A 17,027-nucleotide genomic window follows, 5' to 3' on the forward strand; every position below is an offset into this window, starting at 1 on the left:
AAAGTTGGCACAGTGGATAGCAGCCCGCCTCTGAATTATGTCCTCTCTCAATCCGACCTGATAGGGATCCCAAACGCTCGAGCAGTACTCAAGAATAGGTCATATTACTGTTTTATAAGCGGTCTCCTTTACAGATGAACCACATCTTCCCAAAAACTGAAGACGACTATCCGCTTTCCCCACAACTGCCATTACATGCTTGTCCCACTTCATATCGCTGTGCAATGTTACACCTAAATATTTAATCGACGTGACTGTGTCAAGCGCTACACTACTAATGGAGTATTCAGACAGTACAGGATTCTTTTTCCTATTCATCTGCATTAATTTACACTTATCTATATTTAGAGTTAGCTGCCATTCTTTACACTAATCACAAATCCCGTCGGAGTCATCTTGTATCCTCCTACAGTCACTCAAAGACGACGCCTTCCCGTACACCACAGCATCATGAGTAAAGAGCCGCACATTGCTATCCACCCTATCCAAAAGATCATTTATGTAGACAGAAAACAACAGCGGACCTACCACACTTCCCTGGGGCACTCCAGATGATACCCTCACCTCCGGTGAACACTCACCATCGAGGACAACGTACTCCCGCCGAAATATCGGCGATCGCTGCAAATATGACCTGGATGAATTCCCGTAAGTTGTTTGGAAATTTGTTTGTGTGTACACGTCACATCTGCCGTATTCCAACTCACTCATACGATCACGTCGTGGTGCGTCGTTCTTTTTGTCTCACAAGGGAAGCTCCCCATCACACCCCCCTCAGATTTAGTTATAAATTGGCACAGTGGATAGGCCTTGAAACACTGAACACTGATCAATCGAGAAAACAGGAAGAAGTTGTGTGGAACTATGAAAAAAAATAAGCAAAATATACAAACTGAGTAGTCCATGCGCAAGATAGGCAACATCAAGGATAGACTGAGCTCAGAAGCGCCGTGGTCCCGTGGTGCCAGTGCCGAGGGAAGTGGCGAACAGGATTTTGGCTGCTTTTGGCCACTTCGTCAGCCGTGGCCACACCTTCAAAGTCAAGTACCAAAAGTTGACTCTACCGACTGGGAACGGTGGATTGAATCTCACAGACGTGTACAACAAAGCACAAGCATTGTACGTCTGTAAAACATATAAACTGTGGAAGCGGTCAGTCGACAGTGTCGCCGCATTCTTGTTAAATGAAATAGCGCCGGCCAGCCAGGACGCCCCAATAGACGTTCACCACATCCCAAATGAACTTTACCACCTAAAACATTTCTTCGTAGAATATGAAACGTCCCCTTTGAACAATTATACACGACTGTGCTTAAACTGACACACAATATTTTTAGCGCAACGCAATCTGACTTTCAAAAATCCCTACAAAAGAATGGCCCTGACTAACATTAACCTATACGTTTCACAAATCACTTACCTCACAAAAATCTTCGTTACTCAAACTACTGCAATATAGAGAGCGCCACTACTGCCAGCTAAATAAAAGATTCAAACTACTGAAGGCGCTAACTACTGATAGGCATAGTTAGCAAATGAAAGATTTGGATAGAGAACAAACAATGTATTTACCTTGATAGTGTTCAAAAGTCATAATAAATATATATATATCAGTCCATGACATCCAGTCTTACAAATGTACTCTCTCTGATGGACACACGTCCAGATCATCCGCTCTCAAAAATCCGCCATCTCACTTCCCCACATCCACCACTGCTGCCGGCTCACCTCCAACTGCGTAACGCTACGCGCTGTTAACATCCAGCTGCCCAACACTACAATGGCAGACAACAATGCAAACTAGCCACAGACTGCACACAGCACAGCCAGTGATTTTCATACAGAGCGCTACGTGGCGTTACCAATAAGAAAACCTAAATAGCCTACTTATAAATATGGCTACATTAGACTGGGAACACCCAAGGAAGATGTCATCAAAGTCAAGAAAAATACCAAAACTTAGTGAACTTTCAGACCAAGAACATCATAGAACAAAAATGCGTCGGTCACTCTTGGCGTGATATCTGGAGGAACGTACACCACCCGTATTTACCAACAAAAGTGCGGTCATTGTGGTACTATTTTGTAAATAGGAAATTTCCAACGAACTCCAGACTACATTCCATTCACCTGGCTGAGTCCCCTTTATGTACCACTTGCAACCTGATTGATATAGATGAACATCAATTTGTCTGTGGAAATGCGAATAATATATGGTTGTCAATCAGAAAAAAATTAGCAACTGTGCAGAGAAAACCGCCGTATTTGATAACGCCATCGTGCCTTTTATACCCGGAAGAAGAACTGTACCCCACCTGGAAGAAAAATGCCGTCAACTGGTTGAAGGGACACGCGGTATTTTACCTGCTGTCCAGTAAAGAAAGGAGCGAAGGAGATTTTTTGACGTACATTTCCGACCAGCATCACAAGCTACTACGCATGAATAATTACTATGACACATACGCCAACTTCCTCAGAAGAACAGTCATGTGAACTCCATTTTCGATGATGCGGTTCAGAACATGAAGAAACGAGAGACAATTTGATCTTTGAACAACAAAAACAAATACGATCAAGTGACGGACATCACTATCTGGTTTAGACTTTTTCTAAAATGCCAAGGAACCTGTAATTAATTTTAGTTTGTTTTATTACTTTTAAATGTCAGTTGAAAATTATGTGCTACTGTGGAATGTTATGACTAATAAATTGGAAAAAAAGTGGTTAGCGTGAGCAGCTGCGGAACGAGAGGTCCTTGGTTCAAGTCTTCCCTCGAGTGTAAAATTTACTTTCTTTACTTTCGCAAAGTTATGATCTGTACGTTCGTTAATTGACGTCTCTGTTCACTGTAATAAGTTTAGTGTCTGTGTTTTGCGACCGCACCGCGAAACAGTGCGATTAGTAGACAAAAGACGTGCCTCTCCAATGGGAACCGAAAACATTTGATCGCAAGGTCATAGGTCAACCGATTCCTCCACAGGAAAACACGTCTGATACGCTCTATACCACACTGGTGACGACATGTGCGCCAAATGACAGGAATATGTCGTCGACCTACCTAACTTGTACACTTGGCGAATGGGTAAAAAGATTCTTCTACCTTGCCCGATTTAGGTTTTCTTGTGGATATGATAATCACTCCCAAAAAGTGATCACGGACAGATAATAATTGTCTGAGAATAAAAAATTAAATTTTTCACTGGAGGAAAGACTTGAATCAATGACCTCTCGTTCCACAGCTGCTCGCGCTAACCACGGTACCACAGTGCTCCTGAGCTCAGACTATCCTTGATATTGTATATCTTGCGCATAGACTACTCAGTTCGTATATTTTGCTTATTTTTTTCATAATTCCATACAACTTCTTCCTGTTTTCTCGATTGATCTGTGTTCAGTTTTTCAAGGCCTACCCACTGTGCCAACTTCTATCTAAATCTGAGGGGGGTGTGATGGGGAGGTTCCGTTATGAGACAAAAAGAACGACGCACCACGACGTGATCGTATGAGTGAGACGGAATACGGCAGATGTGACGTGTACGCGCAAATAAATTTCCAAACAACTTACGGGAATTCATCCAGGAAATATTTGCAGCGACCGCCGATATTTCGGCGGGAGTACGTTGTCCTCGATGGTGAGTGTTCATCGGAGGCGAGGCTATCATCTGGAGTGCCCCAGGGAAGTGTGGTAGGTCCGCTGTTGCTTTCTATCTACATAAATGATCTTTTGGATAGGGTGGATAGCAATGTGCGGCTCTCTACTCATGATGCTGTGGTTTACGGGAAGGTGTCGTCGTTGAGTGACTGTAGGAGGATACAAGATGACTCGGACAGGATTTGTGATTGGTGTAAAGAATGGCAGCTAACTCTAAATATAGATAAATGTAAATTAATGCAGATGAATAGGAAAAAGAAACCTGTAATGTCTGAATACTCCATTAGTAGTGTAACGCTTGACACAGTCACGTCGATTAAATATTTGGGCGTAACATTGCAGAGCGATATGAAGTGGGGCAAGCATGTAATGGCAGTTGTGGGGAAGGCGGATAGTCGTCTTCGGTTCATTTGTAGAATTTTGGGAAGATGTGGTTCATCTGTAAAGGAGACCACTTATAAAACACTAATACGACCTATTCATAAGTACTGCTCGAGCGTTTGGGATCCCTGTCAGGTCGGATTGAGGGCGGACTTAGAAGCAATTCAGAGGCGGGCTGCTAGATTTGTTACTGGTAGGTTTGATCATCACGCGAGTGTTAAGGAAATGCTTCAGGAACTCGGGTGGGAGTCCCTAGAGGAAAGGACGCGTTCTCTTCGTGAATCGCTACTGAGGAAATTTAGAGAACCAGCATTTGAGGCGGACTCCAGTACAATTTTACTGCCGCCAACTTACATTTCGCGGAAGACCACAAAGATAAGATAAGAGAGATTAGGGCTCGTACAGAGGCATATAGGCAGTCATTTTCCCCTCGTTCTGTTTGGGAGTGGAACAGGGAGAGAAGATGCTAGTTGTGGTACGAGTTATCCTCCGCCACGCACCGTATGGTGGATTGCGGAGTATGTATGTAGATGTAGATGTAGAATAAAGCCCGCTATTTTCAGGTGACAAACTGCAACAGACAGGCGATGTACAAGCAAATTTAAAACCTTGTTTCTTAGCACTCTACTTTTAAAAGAAGGTCAGAAAGAACATTTCACATCGTATTTCCGTCATATACGAGCGATCTTGGTGAAAGCGCTTCCTGCGTAAGGAAAAAAGGTAGTAGACTTCGGTGTCTACTCAGTATTATCATCTTATATATATTAGAGTGCTTTTCTGTTCTGTTAAGGATGATCTCGGTTAGCGTAAGGCGGGTGTATATCGCATTCCTTGTAGCTGTAGCATGGCATACATTTGTCGGACTATCAGAAGCGTGGAGGACCGATGTGCTGAGCATAAACGGCACACATGATTACAGCAGCTAAGAAGTTCTGCTATCGTCGAACATTCTTTGGATACTGATCACCTTATGTTATGAGGGCCATTCCGAAATTAAGGAACGATAAGAAGCGAAATCGAAACCTCGGTGTAAATCAAAACTGTTTTATTTGCTACAGTTAGCTACAACTTCCAGCTACTTATCTCCATAGTCGCCGATCCGACTTAGACGTTTGTCGTAGCGGGGCACCAGCGTTCCAGTATCCTCGTAATAGAAGGCAGCCGCCAGTGCTTTCCACCAATTCTCTAGGCTGGCCTACAGTTCGTTGTCTGTGCCAAAATGTTGTCTTCATAGCCAGCGGTTCATGGGAGCAGAGATGAAACTCGGAGGGAGACAATTACGGGCTGCATTGTGTGTTATCAAACATTTCCAATTGAAAACGATCCAGGATCATCTTCATTGCCCCTGCAGAATGCGGTTGAGAATTGTCTTGAAGAATAAAACGCACGACAGTTATGTAATGTTGGCTGCATAGCTTCAGGCGAAATTTCTCACCAGGCCGTCGTACTTGGCGGGAGACACTGTTGTTCTAGGTACCTTTATGTGCTCCCTGCGTGATCAGAACTAAAAAGAACGACGTAACGCGATCGACGGCCATACCAGAGGCACTGCCCAACACACCTGTGCAAAACTTCATCGGATTTTTACTGTGGTTTCCATTTCGCGACAGATCGTTCCTTACTTTCCTAATCACCCTCGTATATAACAATATCGAGCATGCACGTCCAGCTTTTCTGACACTGCTTTTAACGTAGCTGTTGAAATTAAATTAGCGAGCAATCATGTAAACAGGGATGGAAAGTTTTGTTTAAACTCTGCTTGGAATCCTGCACTCTACCTTGTCAAAACAGAGGTACAGAGTCAATGTTACCGCACCCGCTAGTTCGTAGTTAGCCGCGCGGGATTAGCCGAGCGGTCTAGGGGCGCTGCAGCCATGGAGTGTGCGGCTGGTCCCGGCGTAGGTTCGAGTCCTCCCTCGGTCATAGGTGTGTGTGTTTGCCCTTAGGATAATTTAGGTTAAATAGTGTGTAAGCTTAGGGACTGATGACCTTAGCTGTTAACTCCCGTAAGATTTCACACACATTTGAACATTCTTTTTTTTTTTTTTTTTTTTTTTTTTTTTTTTTTTTTTTTTTTTGAGTTCGTAGTCTTTCACTATCGATACCTCTGACTTTGGCCATCTCTGGTGCACTAGTTTTCACTGTGTGTATGTTACCTCTTCTGAATTACTAGAAGACACGAGGTTTCGAATTTGCTTGTACGTCGCCTGTCCATTGCTGTTTGTGCCTTGAAAATGGCGGGGTGTACTTCCGCCGAAATATCTTCGCTCGCTGTAAATGTTTCCTGGCTGAATTCCTGTAAGTTGGCCGGCCGGTGTGGCCGTACGGTTCTAGGCGCTTCAGTCTGGAACCGCGTGACTGCTACGGTCGTAGGTTCGAATTCTGGCTCGGGCATGGATGTGTGTGATGTCCTTAGGTTAGTTAGGTTTAAATAGTTCTAAGTTCTAGGGGGCTGACAACCACGTATGTTAAGTCCCATAGTGCTCAGAGCCATTTGAACCTGTAAGTTGTTTGAAAACTGTGTACACCAGGAGAAACGCAGGTCAGACAGATAAATGATTACGATTCCACAAAAACTGCATGATTTATACAGAAGAAAGAACTTCACTACCTGAACAAGTCAATAACGCGTCGGTACACCCCTGACCCTTACGCAAGCACTGATTCGGCATGGCATTGATTGATACAGTTGTTGGATGTCCACCTGGGGCCCTGCATCGTCAAAATTCCCCAGGTGGTTGGAGGACCCTGCCCATAACACTCCCAAGTTCTCAGTTGGGAAGAGATTCGGTGAACTTTCTGGTCGAAGTAGGGTTTGGCATGCATGAAGACAAGTAAGTAGAGGCTCTCGCCATGTGTCGGCAGGCGCTATCTTGCTCATATGTAATCCCAGGATGGCGTGTTATAAAGGGCAACGAAACGAGGATTATAATATCGTCGACGTTTTGTCAGCGTGCCACGGACGACTACCAAAGGGTCCTGCTATCAAACGAAGTGCCATCTCACTCCATCGCTCTCGGTTCTTGGACCGTACGGCGGACGACAGTCATGTTAGTATTGGGGCTGTTGATAGAAAATCGAAGTAAAGATATTTTTTTCTGAAAGACGTTGATGTATATCGGCGGTATTTCTTCGTCCGATATATCGATATATCACTATCCAAATGCCAACATCGGGTGCCGATATATTTATTTTATATTTTTATCACAATTTTCGGTACCTATTTGACGTTGTTCTTTTGCAATTCTAGTAGAACATAATTTTACTTTCACTGCGTGAAGCGGTGTTAGGAAATAAACTTTAACGCAACTAGTGTGCTGCTTTTTCACCTCGACATTCTTCAAAAACAGTTGCTGAAAATGTTGTTGTTGTTGTGGTCTTCAGTCCTGAGACTGGTTTGATGCAGCTCTCCAGGCTACTCTATCCTGTGCAAGCTTCTTAATATCCTAGTACCTACTGGAGCCCACATTCTTCTGAATCTGCTTAGTGTATTGGTTCAAATGGCTCTGAGCACTATGGGACTTAACATCTATGGTCATCAGTCCCCTAGAACTTAGAACTACTTAAACCTAACCAACCTAAGGACAGCACACAACACCCAGCCATCACGAGGCAGAGAAAATCCCCGACCCCGCCGGGAATCGAACCCGGGAACCCGGGCGTGGGAAGCGAGAACGCTACCGCACGACCACGAGATGCGGGCGCTTAGTGTATTCATCTCTTGGTCTCCCTCTACGATTTTTACCCTCCACGCTGCCCTCCAGTACTAAATTGGTGATCCCTTGATGCCTCATAACATGTCATACCAACCGATCCCTTCTTCTAGTCAAGTTGTGCCACAAACTCCTCTTCTCCCCAATTCTGTTCTATACCTCCTCATTAGTTACGTGATCTACCCATCTAATCTTCAGCATTCTTCTGTAGCACCACATTTCGAAAGCTTCTATTCTCTACTTGTCTAAATTATTCATCGTCCATGTTTCACTTCCATACATGGCCACACTCCATACAAATACTTTCAGAAACGACTTCCTGACACTTAAATCAATACTGGATGTTAACAAATTTCTCTTCTTCAGAAACGCTTTCCTTGCCATTGCCAGTCTATATTTTATATCCTATATATTATTTTATACCCTATATATCACATGTTTCTTTTATGTATCGATACATCGTATATTTTTTAAAATATCAACAGTCTTGGTTAGTATCTCCTCGCTGTCTAGGGTGCCTCCAGACACGTCTTCAGCCTGGTATCTCATTGACTGGAGCAGAATTGACTTCAGAGATGAGTCCCCCTGGCGACCAGCTAAGGTGTGTCTGTAGACGTTCCCCCACACCGGTAGGATACCAATCTGACTATCGCCCACCATGAAACCCTACAGCGACACCCATGGGCTGTCGTTTCTTTTCATAGCAGGACCCCCTTGGCTGTCATCCATGACACCCTTAGAACACAGCGCTACGTCGAGATATTCGACGCCCCGTTTTGTTGCTCATCAAAAAATGGTTCAAATGGCTCTGAGCACTATGGGACTTAACTTCTGAGGTCATAAGTCCCCTAGAACTTAGAACTACTTAAACCTAACTAACCCAAGGACATCACATACATCCATGCCCGAGGTAGGATTCGAACCTGCGACCTTACCGGTCACGCGGTTCCAGATTTTAGCGCTAGAACCACTCGGCCATCCCGGACGGCTGTTGTTCATCATGAATAGCCATCCTGGTCTTATATTTGAGCAAGATAATGCCCGCCACACACGGCGAGAACTTCTACTGCCTGTCTTCGTGCTTGCCAAGTCCTACTGTAGCCAGAAAGGTCGCCGGATCTATTCTCAATTGAGAACCTTTGGAGCATTATGGACAAGGCCCTCCTACGAGCCTGGGATTTTGACGATCTAACAGGCCGACTGAGAAAAACTTCGGCATCATATCCCTCAGGACGACATCCAAGAACTCCATCAGTCAATGCCGTAAGGGTCACAGGTGGACCAACGTTTTATCGACCTTCTCAATTTTGTGAAGCTCTTTCTTTTGAATAAATCACCCAATTTTTCCAACATTGTAATAATTTGTTTGATTGTACACGTACATCACATCTACCGATTTCCGTCCCTTTCTGATAATTCCTTCATGTTGTTTTGTTGTTTTCTTGTTTATTCTTGGAGTATGTATGGTGTGTCCGTCCGTCGGCTGACGGATTCAGCTCTCCTGGGGGCACTTTCATTAAGCTCTCTGAATGCCTGTGGAGGAATATCAGGCCATTCTTCCTCAAGGACCGAAACCAGAGACTGTAGAAACCAGAGAAGGTTGTGTCGTTGGACGCTCAAATCTCGAGCGAAATCGACCTTCTGGCTCACCCCAAATGTGACAAGTTGGGTTCACCTCGAGAATCTGGGCAAGCCACTCCATTTCATGGATGTTATGGTCCACAAACCATTGCCTCACAAATGCTGCTTTATGACAGGGAGAATGTTCGTGCTAATACAATCGTCGTCTCCGAACTGTTCCTCCACTATACGCAGCACACAGAGGTGTAAAATTTGTTCATGTCTTTACGAAATTAGCGTTTTCTTAAGCGCAATAAGGGAACCACAACCTAACCACGGCAGCTATTCCACCCTCGTACCACCGCCCACTCGGTATTTCACTGGTGGCACTATACACAATGCCAGGTAAACCTGTCCAGGTGTACACTAAACTCAGACATTTCCATCGGATTATCATTCATTTTCGATGATCTCCTGTCCAGTTGCTCTGCTGTTTACACCATCTCAATCGCCCCTTGCCGTTGGCTACTGATATGTGTTGCTTCGTGTTGCTTGACCATTGCATGTCATTTCTGAAAACCCCTAAGTTCGTTTATTACGCTAGCTGTACTCTGGTAGCACCTGAGAGCTCACGAGTGATTCTTCCTTCTGATTTTCATGTGACTTTTTTCGACCATCCTCCAAAATGCTTGACAGCCCGTGTCCATCAGTATGTTACCCTGTAAACAGTTTATGACTATCATGGTATTCATTGTATCCTGTGGAAAGTACGTAAATAATTCCACATGTTTACCTTGACCAACTTGACAAATTACTTGTTCTATTTTGTGTGTACATCGGTAGTTGTTTTTTTTTCACATAATCTTCGGTGAAGATGGCCACTGTGACGGAAGCTGGTAGAAAATAATGAACAAATGTCTACAGGACAGATGATTGCAAACATGCAATTCCTCAAATTTCTGACAGCTCGGTGGTGTCACCTCATTAATGGGAGGCGTTCATGAAAAACAGACATCATGTACCAAACTCATAAATTTCAAGATGCAACAATGAAATTTTTCCATGCTTCACGTTAAATTTACTGTAGAGTTTCTTGAATTATATATTTGACATTTTTATCTATTTTAAAAATTTTATTTTCAAATATATATATATATCTTTTTCTCAGAAAGTATTCAAGAGGTTACTACAAAATTTCTTCTGTTTCATCTCTTTGCATTTAGTAAACTTCTCTCATGAGGTTTTAGTTGGAAAATGTTAATATTTTTAATTATAATTCTGTAAGCACAATATAAAATTCAAGCAAAATTCCAAGTACTTTCCCCATATCTCACCTTACCCTCAGGATTGCAAAATTTACTCTTCAGACTACTTTTATTTGATCTGTAGAAATAACCACACAAAATTTCATAATTCTTGTCTTCATAGATTCTGAGAGAAAGGTACATACAATTTGAACAACATAGTTTGCAGGAAACGCGATTTAAAGATCAGCATAACGTTTTTTTCGTATTTCACCTCTCCAGAACTCCCTCAGGGTTCTTTTTCCCTTCAAGAGTTCTTTTCTGGTTTCTCGTTTTCTGCCTTGTTTCCTCAACCAGATCTTCAACTGACTTAGCTGCAGAGAGGTGCTGTAAATCTAATATGTCTTGAGTGAAATATCTTGTCTGAATGTCAGTTCTCTCTAATACTTCCATCCTCCCAGCGTTACCATCATTAAATACAAGAACTGCATCATAAGTTACAATTCCGACAACTGTAGCAGATGAAAATATGGTTTTATGGCGTCGTTTCCATGTGACCGAATTTAGACACTCATTTGGATTCTGCGTTTTGTTTGAACACACCATTTCAGAAGTTCAGGGCCGGCTGTAAACCTATAAGTGGACTTGACAACATCCAAAATACAATTTGGAAGCCTCTCCCTTTGAATGTAGAGGTTGTTATCCCTCTAAGCCTGTAGTTGCGTACACCAGCTAACGTAGCACCAATGACGAATGGCTTGTTTTATCTGTTGATACCATGTCGAAATATGTAGCTCATAGTGCACTTCTCATGTCACTTACTCTGGATAGGTTCTGTGTGATAGCCTTCGCGTAATACACTTCAAGAGTGCTTTCTTTCTGAGTTTCTTGACTCCAGCTGGTTTCTTACTGTTTTTAAGATAAGGAACAGAGTCATAGATGATCTGTAAAGTGGAAGTCGGCTTGAAAATAATCCACGGAATTGTTGATCATCGAACTTCACAAATTGGGCGTGGCAGGGAGGCCGCCTCCACATTTAGTTATTTTTTATGCACTTCGATGAGATTTTATCATTGAAACGTCCTTATACGCCTACACTTCTAATAGTAAATAAAATGTAAACTGAAATTTAAGACACAAAGGAATTACAGACATTGGCTGCAAGCACGCATCAGTTGAAATCAATGGGGAATCCTGGTTCGGCACAAATTTTCAACTGTCGGACATATCCGAAAGAACAGACACCATATACATATAAATATATAAATTGAAAATTGACATTTTTGGTTAACTTCATGAACCCCCACCCACCCCCCTTAAGCCGTTAGAACTGTTGTTGTTGTTGTGGTCTTCAGTCCTGAGACTGGTTTGATGCAGCTCTCCATGCTACTCTATCCTCTGCAATCTTCTTCATCTCCCAGTACCTACTGCAGCCTACATCCTTCTGAATCTGCTTAGTGTATTCATCTCTTGGTCTCCCTCTACGATTTTTACCCTCCACGCTGCCCTCTATTACTAAATTGGTGATTCCTTGATGCCTCATAACACGTCTTACCAACCGATCCCTTCTTCTAGTCAAGTTGTGCCACAAACTCCTCTTCTCCCCAATTCTATTCAACACCTCCGCATTAGTTATGTGATCTACGCATCTAATCTTCAGCATTCTTCTGTAGCACCACATTTCGAAAGCTTCTATTCTCTTCTTGTCTAAGCTATTTATCGTCCATGTTTCACTTCCATACATGCCTACACTCCATACGAATACTTTCAGAAACTACTTCCTGACACTTAAATCAATACTCGATGTTAACAAATTTCTCTTCTTCGGAAACGCTTTCCTTGCCATTGCCAGTCTACATTTTATATCCTGTCTACTTCGGCCATCATCATTTATTTTGCTCCCCAAATAGCAAAACTCCTTTACTACTTCAAGTGTCTGATTTCTTAATCTAATTCCCTCAGCATCACCCGACTTAATTCGACTACATTCCATTACCCTCGTATTGCTTTTGTTGATGTCCATCTTATACCCTCCTTTCAAGACACTGTCCATTCCGTTCAACTGCTCTTCCAGGTCCCGTGTTGTCTCTGACAGAATTACAATGTCATCGGCGAACCTCAAAGTTTTTATTTCTTCTCCATGGAACTGTTAAGCGATTAAATCTTTCTTTGCAAAACTAGACCTCACTCTGGTCAGTTTGAGAGCCCCATTTTCACATTTATTATTCTTCGTCTACCTCTGGAAATTCTTACAAAAATGAAATTCCTCATTTCTAGGGAGTTTTGTTTTTGCTTCGATCAAACAATTGACCAAAATTCAAGTGAGAAAGTCCCGGGGAACTGAGAACTGATGAGAGTCCTACTGGCAATGTACTGACGCCTGCTGCCGCCGGTCTGGTTCTTTTCCAGTGAGCTGGCCAAGCAGCGGGGCATACCCCTGGTGCGCGTCGACTGCACCAGCCACTACTCGGCCCGCGCGGTCGGGCGCCTCGGCTTCGAGTGCGTCTTCTCCATGCCGTACGCCCAGTACAAGCGAGACGGGGAGGTCGTCTTCACGCCCGCCGAGCCTCACAAGGAGGTCTCCACCTACATCAAGAGGGCCGTCTAGTGCTGCAGCAGCAGCACAAGTGTGGTGGTACGAACTGGTGGAGAGTAAAAACAAAATATTACTGTATGCAACTCCAAGTACAAAATGAGCACAGCAACTGAGTGTCCTCTAAGCTTCAGCTTAGCCCAAGGTTCATCCACAATTCTATGGTATGATGCCTTTTCGTTTCTCCCTCAACAGGCAGCTGATTATTCTGTTACCTTTTCCCTCTCTCTCTCTCTCACTCACTCACTCACTCTCTCGTACTTACATGCACACACTGTACTCGTATTTGGGAAGACTCAGGTTCTAATTCCCATCTAGCTATCCACATCTGTGTTCTCTGTGATTTTCTATCACTTATGACAAATGCTGAGAGCGTTCCTTAGAAGAGGGCATGAAATACTTCCTACCCTATTCTTCCCCCAATCCGAACTTACGTTATGTCTCTAATGATCTTATCATTGATGGGATTATAATGTGTCACTGAGAATGAAAATTGTGCTCCAAAAGCAGATTGTAAGTCTCTCTGTCTTAAGAAGATATGTGAGATATGTGGTACTAGCTTGAACTCAATATCTGCCTCCGTTGCCTCTTGTCTCCCAGCCCTCCGCTCCCAGTAGATGAATTTAACTGAATAGTGAGATTAAAACTCAGTTTCATGCTCTCTCCTACACTAACTGAAGGGAATCACATGTCACAATTCCCAAACTGGCTCAATCCTTACTTAAACATACAACAAAATGGTCTGGAGAGAGACTAAAAAAGTCCACTGCGCCGTATATAATCTATCCACTTCTGTGCAGGACATTACAAAAACCTGAGGCCCCACCCACCCCAGATATGTTCGTGTAACAAGGAGAAATTCTGACCTACAAATATAGCAAGTGTCGATGTGAAGGTGTCACTGCTGGGAACAAGTTATAACAATATCCACCCACAACATGTACCTCTGACAATGATTAAATTAATTGTCATAGGAGCTTCGGAATACCCACTGGTTTGTGTTGCTTGAACTGTTAGTAGCAAACAAACATACACATCTCACTTTTAATACATTTTCTTGTAAATGATGTATACTTATGGTAGAATATGACAAATTACTTACAGTGAGGTGTCATCCAAACTGGATACTGATTTCTAAAGTTGCTTGTTTATGATTCCTTAAAAATGTACAAAAGAAGTTAAGTATTGTTCATGTAGTCCTCTATTTTGTTTATTACTGTGGCTGTGATGGCACACAATAATTTAGTTTATTTTATACTGCACAAAGTGTACTCTGATGCCCTTGTAAGTGTAGTAATGTTGCGAGTACTACACTCTAATGTTAAGTTCCTGATCGTAATATCAGATAGAAGCTATAAGGATGGTCAGGAAATGAAAATTGTGATGAGAGTGATGTCATAACAGTAACTGCATGTTGGGAACTAAAGATACTCAAGAGGGTTCTCCCTGTTTCTCATCTAATGAGTGTACTTTGTTGTGGAAATCACTATTTCTACTATTCTCGGTCTTTTTTTTATTGTATAGTACCTGCATCAGACGTGAAATTCGAAAGCAATGTTTAGCCTCATAACATGCCTGGCTTATGAATTTCTTTCCGCAAGGACCACATTCATAGAATGCATGAAGTTCAGAGTTACATTATAGACATATCTTTATATTGTACCATGACTGTTATACTGCAGTAAATAACAAATTTCTGAAATAATAACTACGCTAAAGTGCTTATATACTACAAGAAGAAACTGTGAGGTAAAGAAAACAACCTTCACCAGCCTTCATTTGCATTTTTATGCATACTTTATATGTTTCAAAATGTCTTTGTGTGTTTCAGGAAGATAACAATCACTGATCTGGCTGATTCTACACTACAGAAACTAAATATTCACTATATTATTTTCATTTTTTTATGTGAATACAAAATTGTTAGCTCTCTTTCTCTTTTTTCTGTCAACACAAAAACTAACTCTTTAATTGTATCAGTTTACAATGGTTAAATTTCAAAATATTTACTACATAATTTTGGCAATGAAGCTTCTTCATGATCAGAACAATGTGTATGCAACTCTCAGAAATTTTACACAGGTCAATGTAGCTTTCTCCAGGAAATGTACCTACTCATTAATAATACTTTTGACAAAGACAGGCTCTTAGAATAATGGCTTCTCAAAAATTTACTAACATTAAGATTGATTAAGTCTTCAATTTTCACACTGACTATAACTACAACATAATGCTCCTTTTTTGAAATAATTCATTAACACAGACATGACTGCATACAAGATTTTTTTAGTGAGTTCTTGTCATATATGGCCTTCATCACATCTTATTGTCCTCATTCATTTCTATGTAACTCATCTTGTTCAAATTTGTATCTCTAAAGAGTTGCCTATAACTTGCATCATTCAAAGGAAACCCCAAACGCTTTCCTTAGCTAAGCTATATGACCAGCACTGTCCAGAAAATTATTGAAAAGTTATCTTAGATCACTGAAATTTCTGCAAAAAAGCAATTATGTCAAGTTTGATAAAAAATGGTAATCACTGTTTGTACATTTCAATTAAATTATGGTGATGCTAAAAGAAATCAATGAATACTTGTAGCAGACATGCTGTGCAAAAGCGAAATACCAGTATAACAGAACTTAGCTGTGCTGATACTATGATATAAATTGTCAGGAAAGAATAACTTTGAAGCAAAATATTTATATTTCTTTCGATCATTTACAAAGTGCAATGATTATATTTTCTGCTTCCTAAGTCTAACCTTAAATAACATTCCAGGAACATTATAAATGTTGTAATGTTGCAAAGTCTGTGATATATGTGTCATGCTGTACATTGTGTGCCGTTTGTACTCTCTCCCTAACAACCTCAAAACTCTGGAAATACATAGACCTTTATGCATTATTAATTCATGTTGTTAATGTGTAAGGCATTGTGAAATCTGCATGTCCTTACCTACATTTATAATGTGTATATAATATCTATTTCATAAAAAGAAAGCACAAACTATATTACTCGAGTATAAATGGAAAGAATAGAATTCATCTGTTGTTAAAGAATATTGTTTTGTTACATACTCTGTAATTTTATTGTATTTATATGTTTTGAAAGTGGGAATAAAAGCTTGTAGCTTGAAATATCCAAAGTATTTCTTTGCACCTCAACTCTTCTAGTGACAGAACAACATTAAATCGCTACATTACATTTGTCATATTCCATGAATCCCATGCATTCTGTAGGATGTGGAAAGAAGACAAAAAAAAAAAGATATTTTATTTAGTTTAAGAATAATACATTGAAATGATTTGAAACTGCTAAAGAGTTATGTATTACACTGCTAATTGTCAAATAAAATGAAACATCATACAGAGTTTCTGTTAAGATAATCTTCACTCTAGAAGGAGAAGTTACAAGCTCTTAAACTCAATACATTATCCATGTTGCATTCACTACACTCTGATATGTTGCTGAATACGTGTGTATCCATACATGCGACTCCTTTCTGTACTAATGTTAACTCCTTGATATCGTTGTAGACCATGTGTTTGCTTATACTGCTACATCCGCGCTTTTCACTATTTTTTTAAAAAAAGGACATTTATATTGTTACGCAGTTGCCAAAATACTTAGTTTCCTTAAGAGACCTAAAATATTAAGAGATCTAGAACTAACACCAGACACAACTCTTACTACACACTTCTGTATTTTGAGAATACTATGCTTGTAAATTGACTTTCTCCACAGAATGATTCCATGACTCATTAGTGAACGGCATTATACAGAACGAAATAGGTTTTTTCTCATTTTTTGATTATATTAAGCAGTCGTTCATGCATACTGTTGACAGCTGAACTGAGACATAATTAATTTTAGGCGACGGAT

At 41.3% G+C, this 17,027-nt stretch overlaps 1 protein-coding gene across 2 annotated transcripts in view; it reads left to right on the plus strand.

Moving 5' to 3' along the window:
* Positions 1-16,256, plus strand: part of LOC126424859 (arylalkylamine N-acetyltransferase 1-like) — a 251,708-nt gene extending 235,452 nt beyond the window's left edge. For both annotated transcript variants that reach the window (XM_050087673.1, XM_050087674.1), the window contains exon 4: positions 12,960-16,256. In XM_050087673.1, coding sequence (XP_049943630.1) covers positions 12,960-13,158 — 199 coding nt within the window. In that variant the 3' untranslated portion in view covers positions 13,159-16,256. The remainder of the gene's footprint in view (positions 1-12,959) is intronic.
* The last annotated feature ends 771 nt before the right edge of the window (positions 16,257-17,027 follow it).

Source organism: Schistocerca serialis, chromosome 10 (assembly GCF_023864345.2).
Source record: "Schistocerca serialis cubense isolate TAMUIC-IGC-003099 chromosome 10, iqSchSeri2.2, whole genome shotgun sequence".
In the NCBI taxonomy this organism is placed as follows: domain Eukaryota; kingdom Metazoa; phylum Arthropoda; class Insecta; order Orthoptera; family Acrididae; genus Schistocerca; species Schistocerca serialis.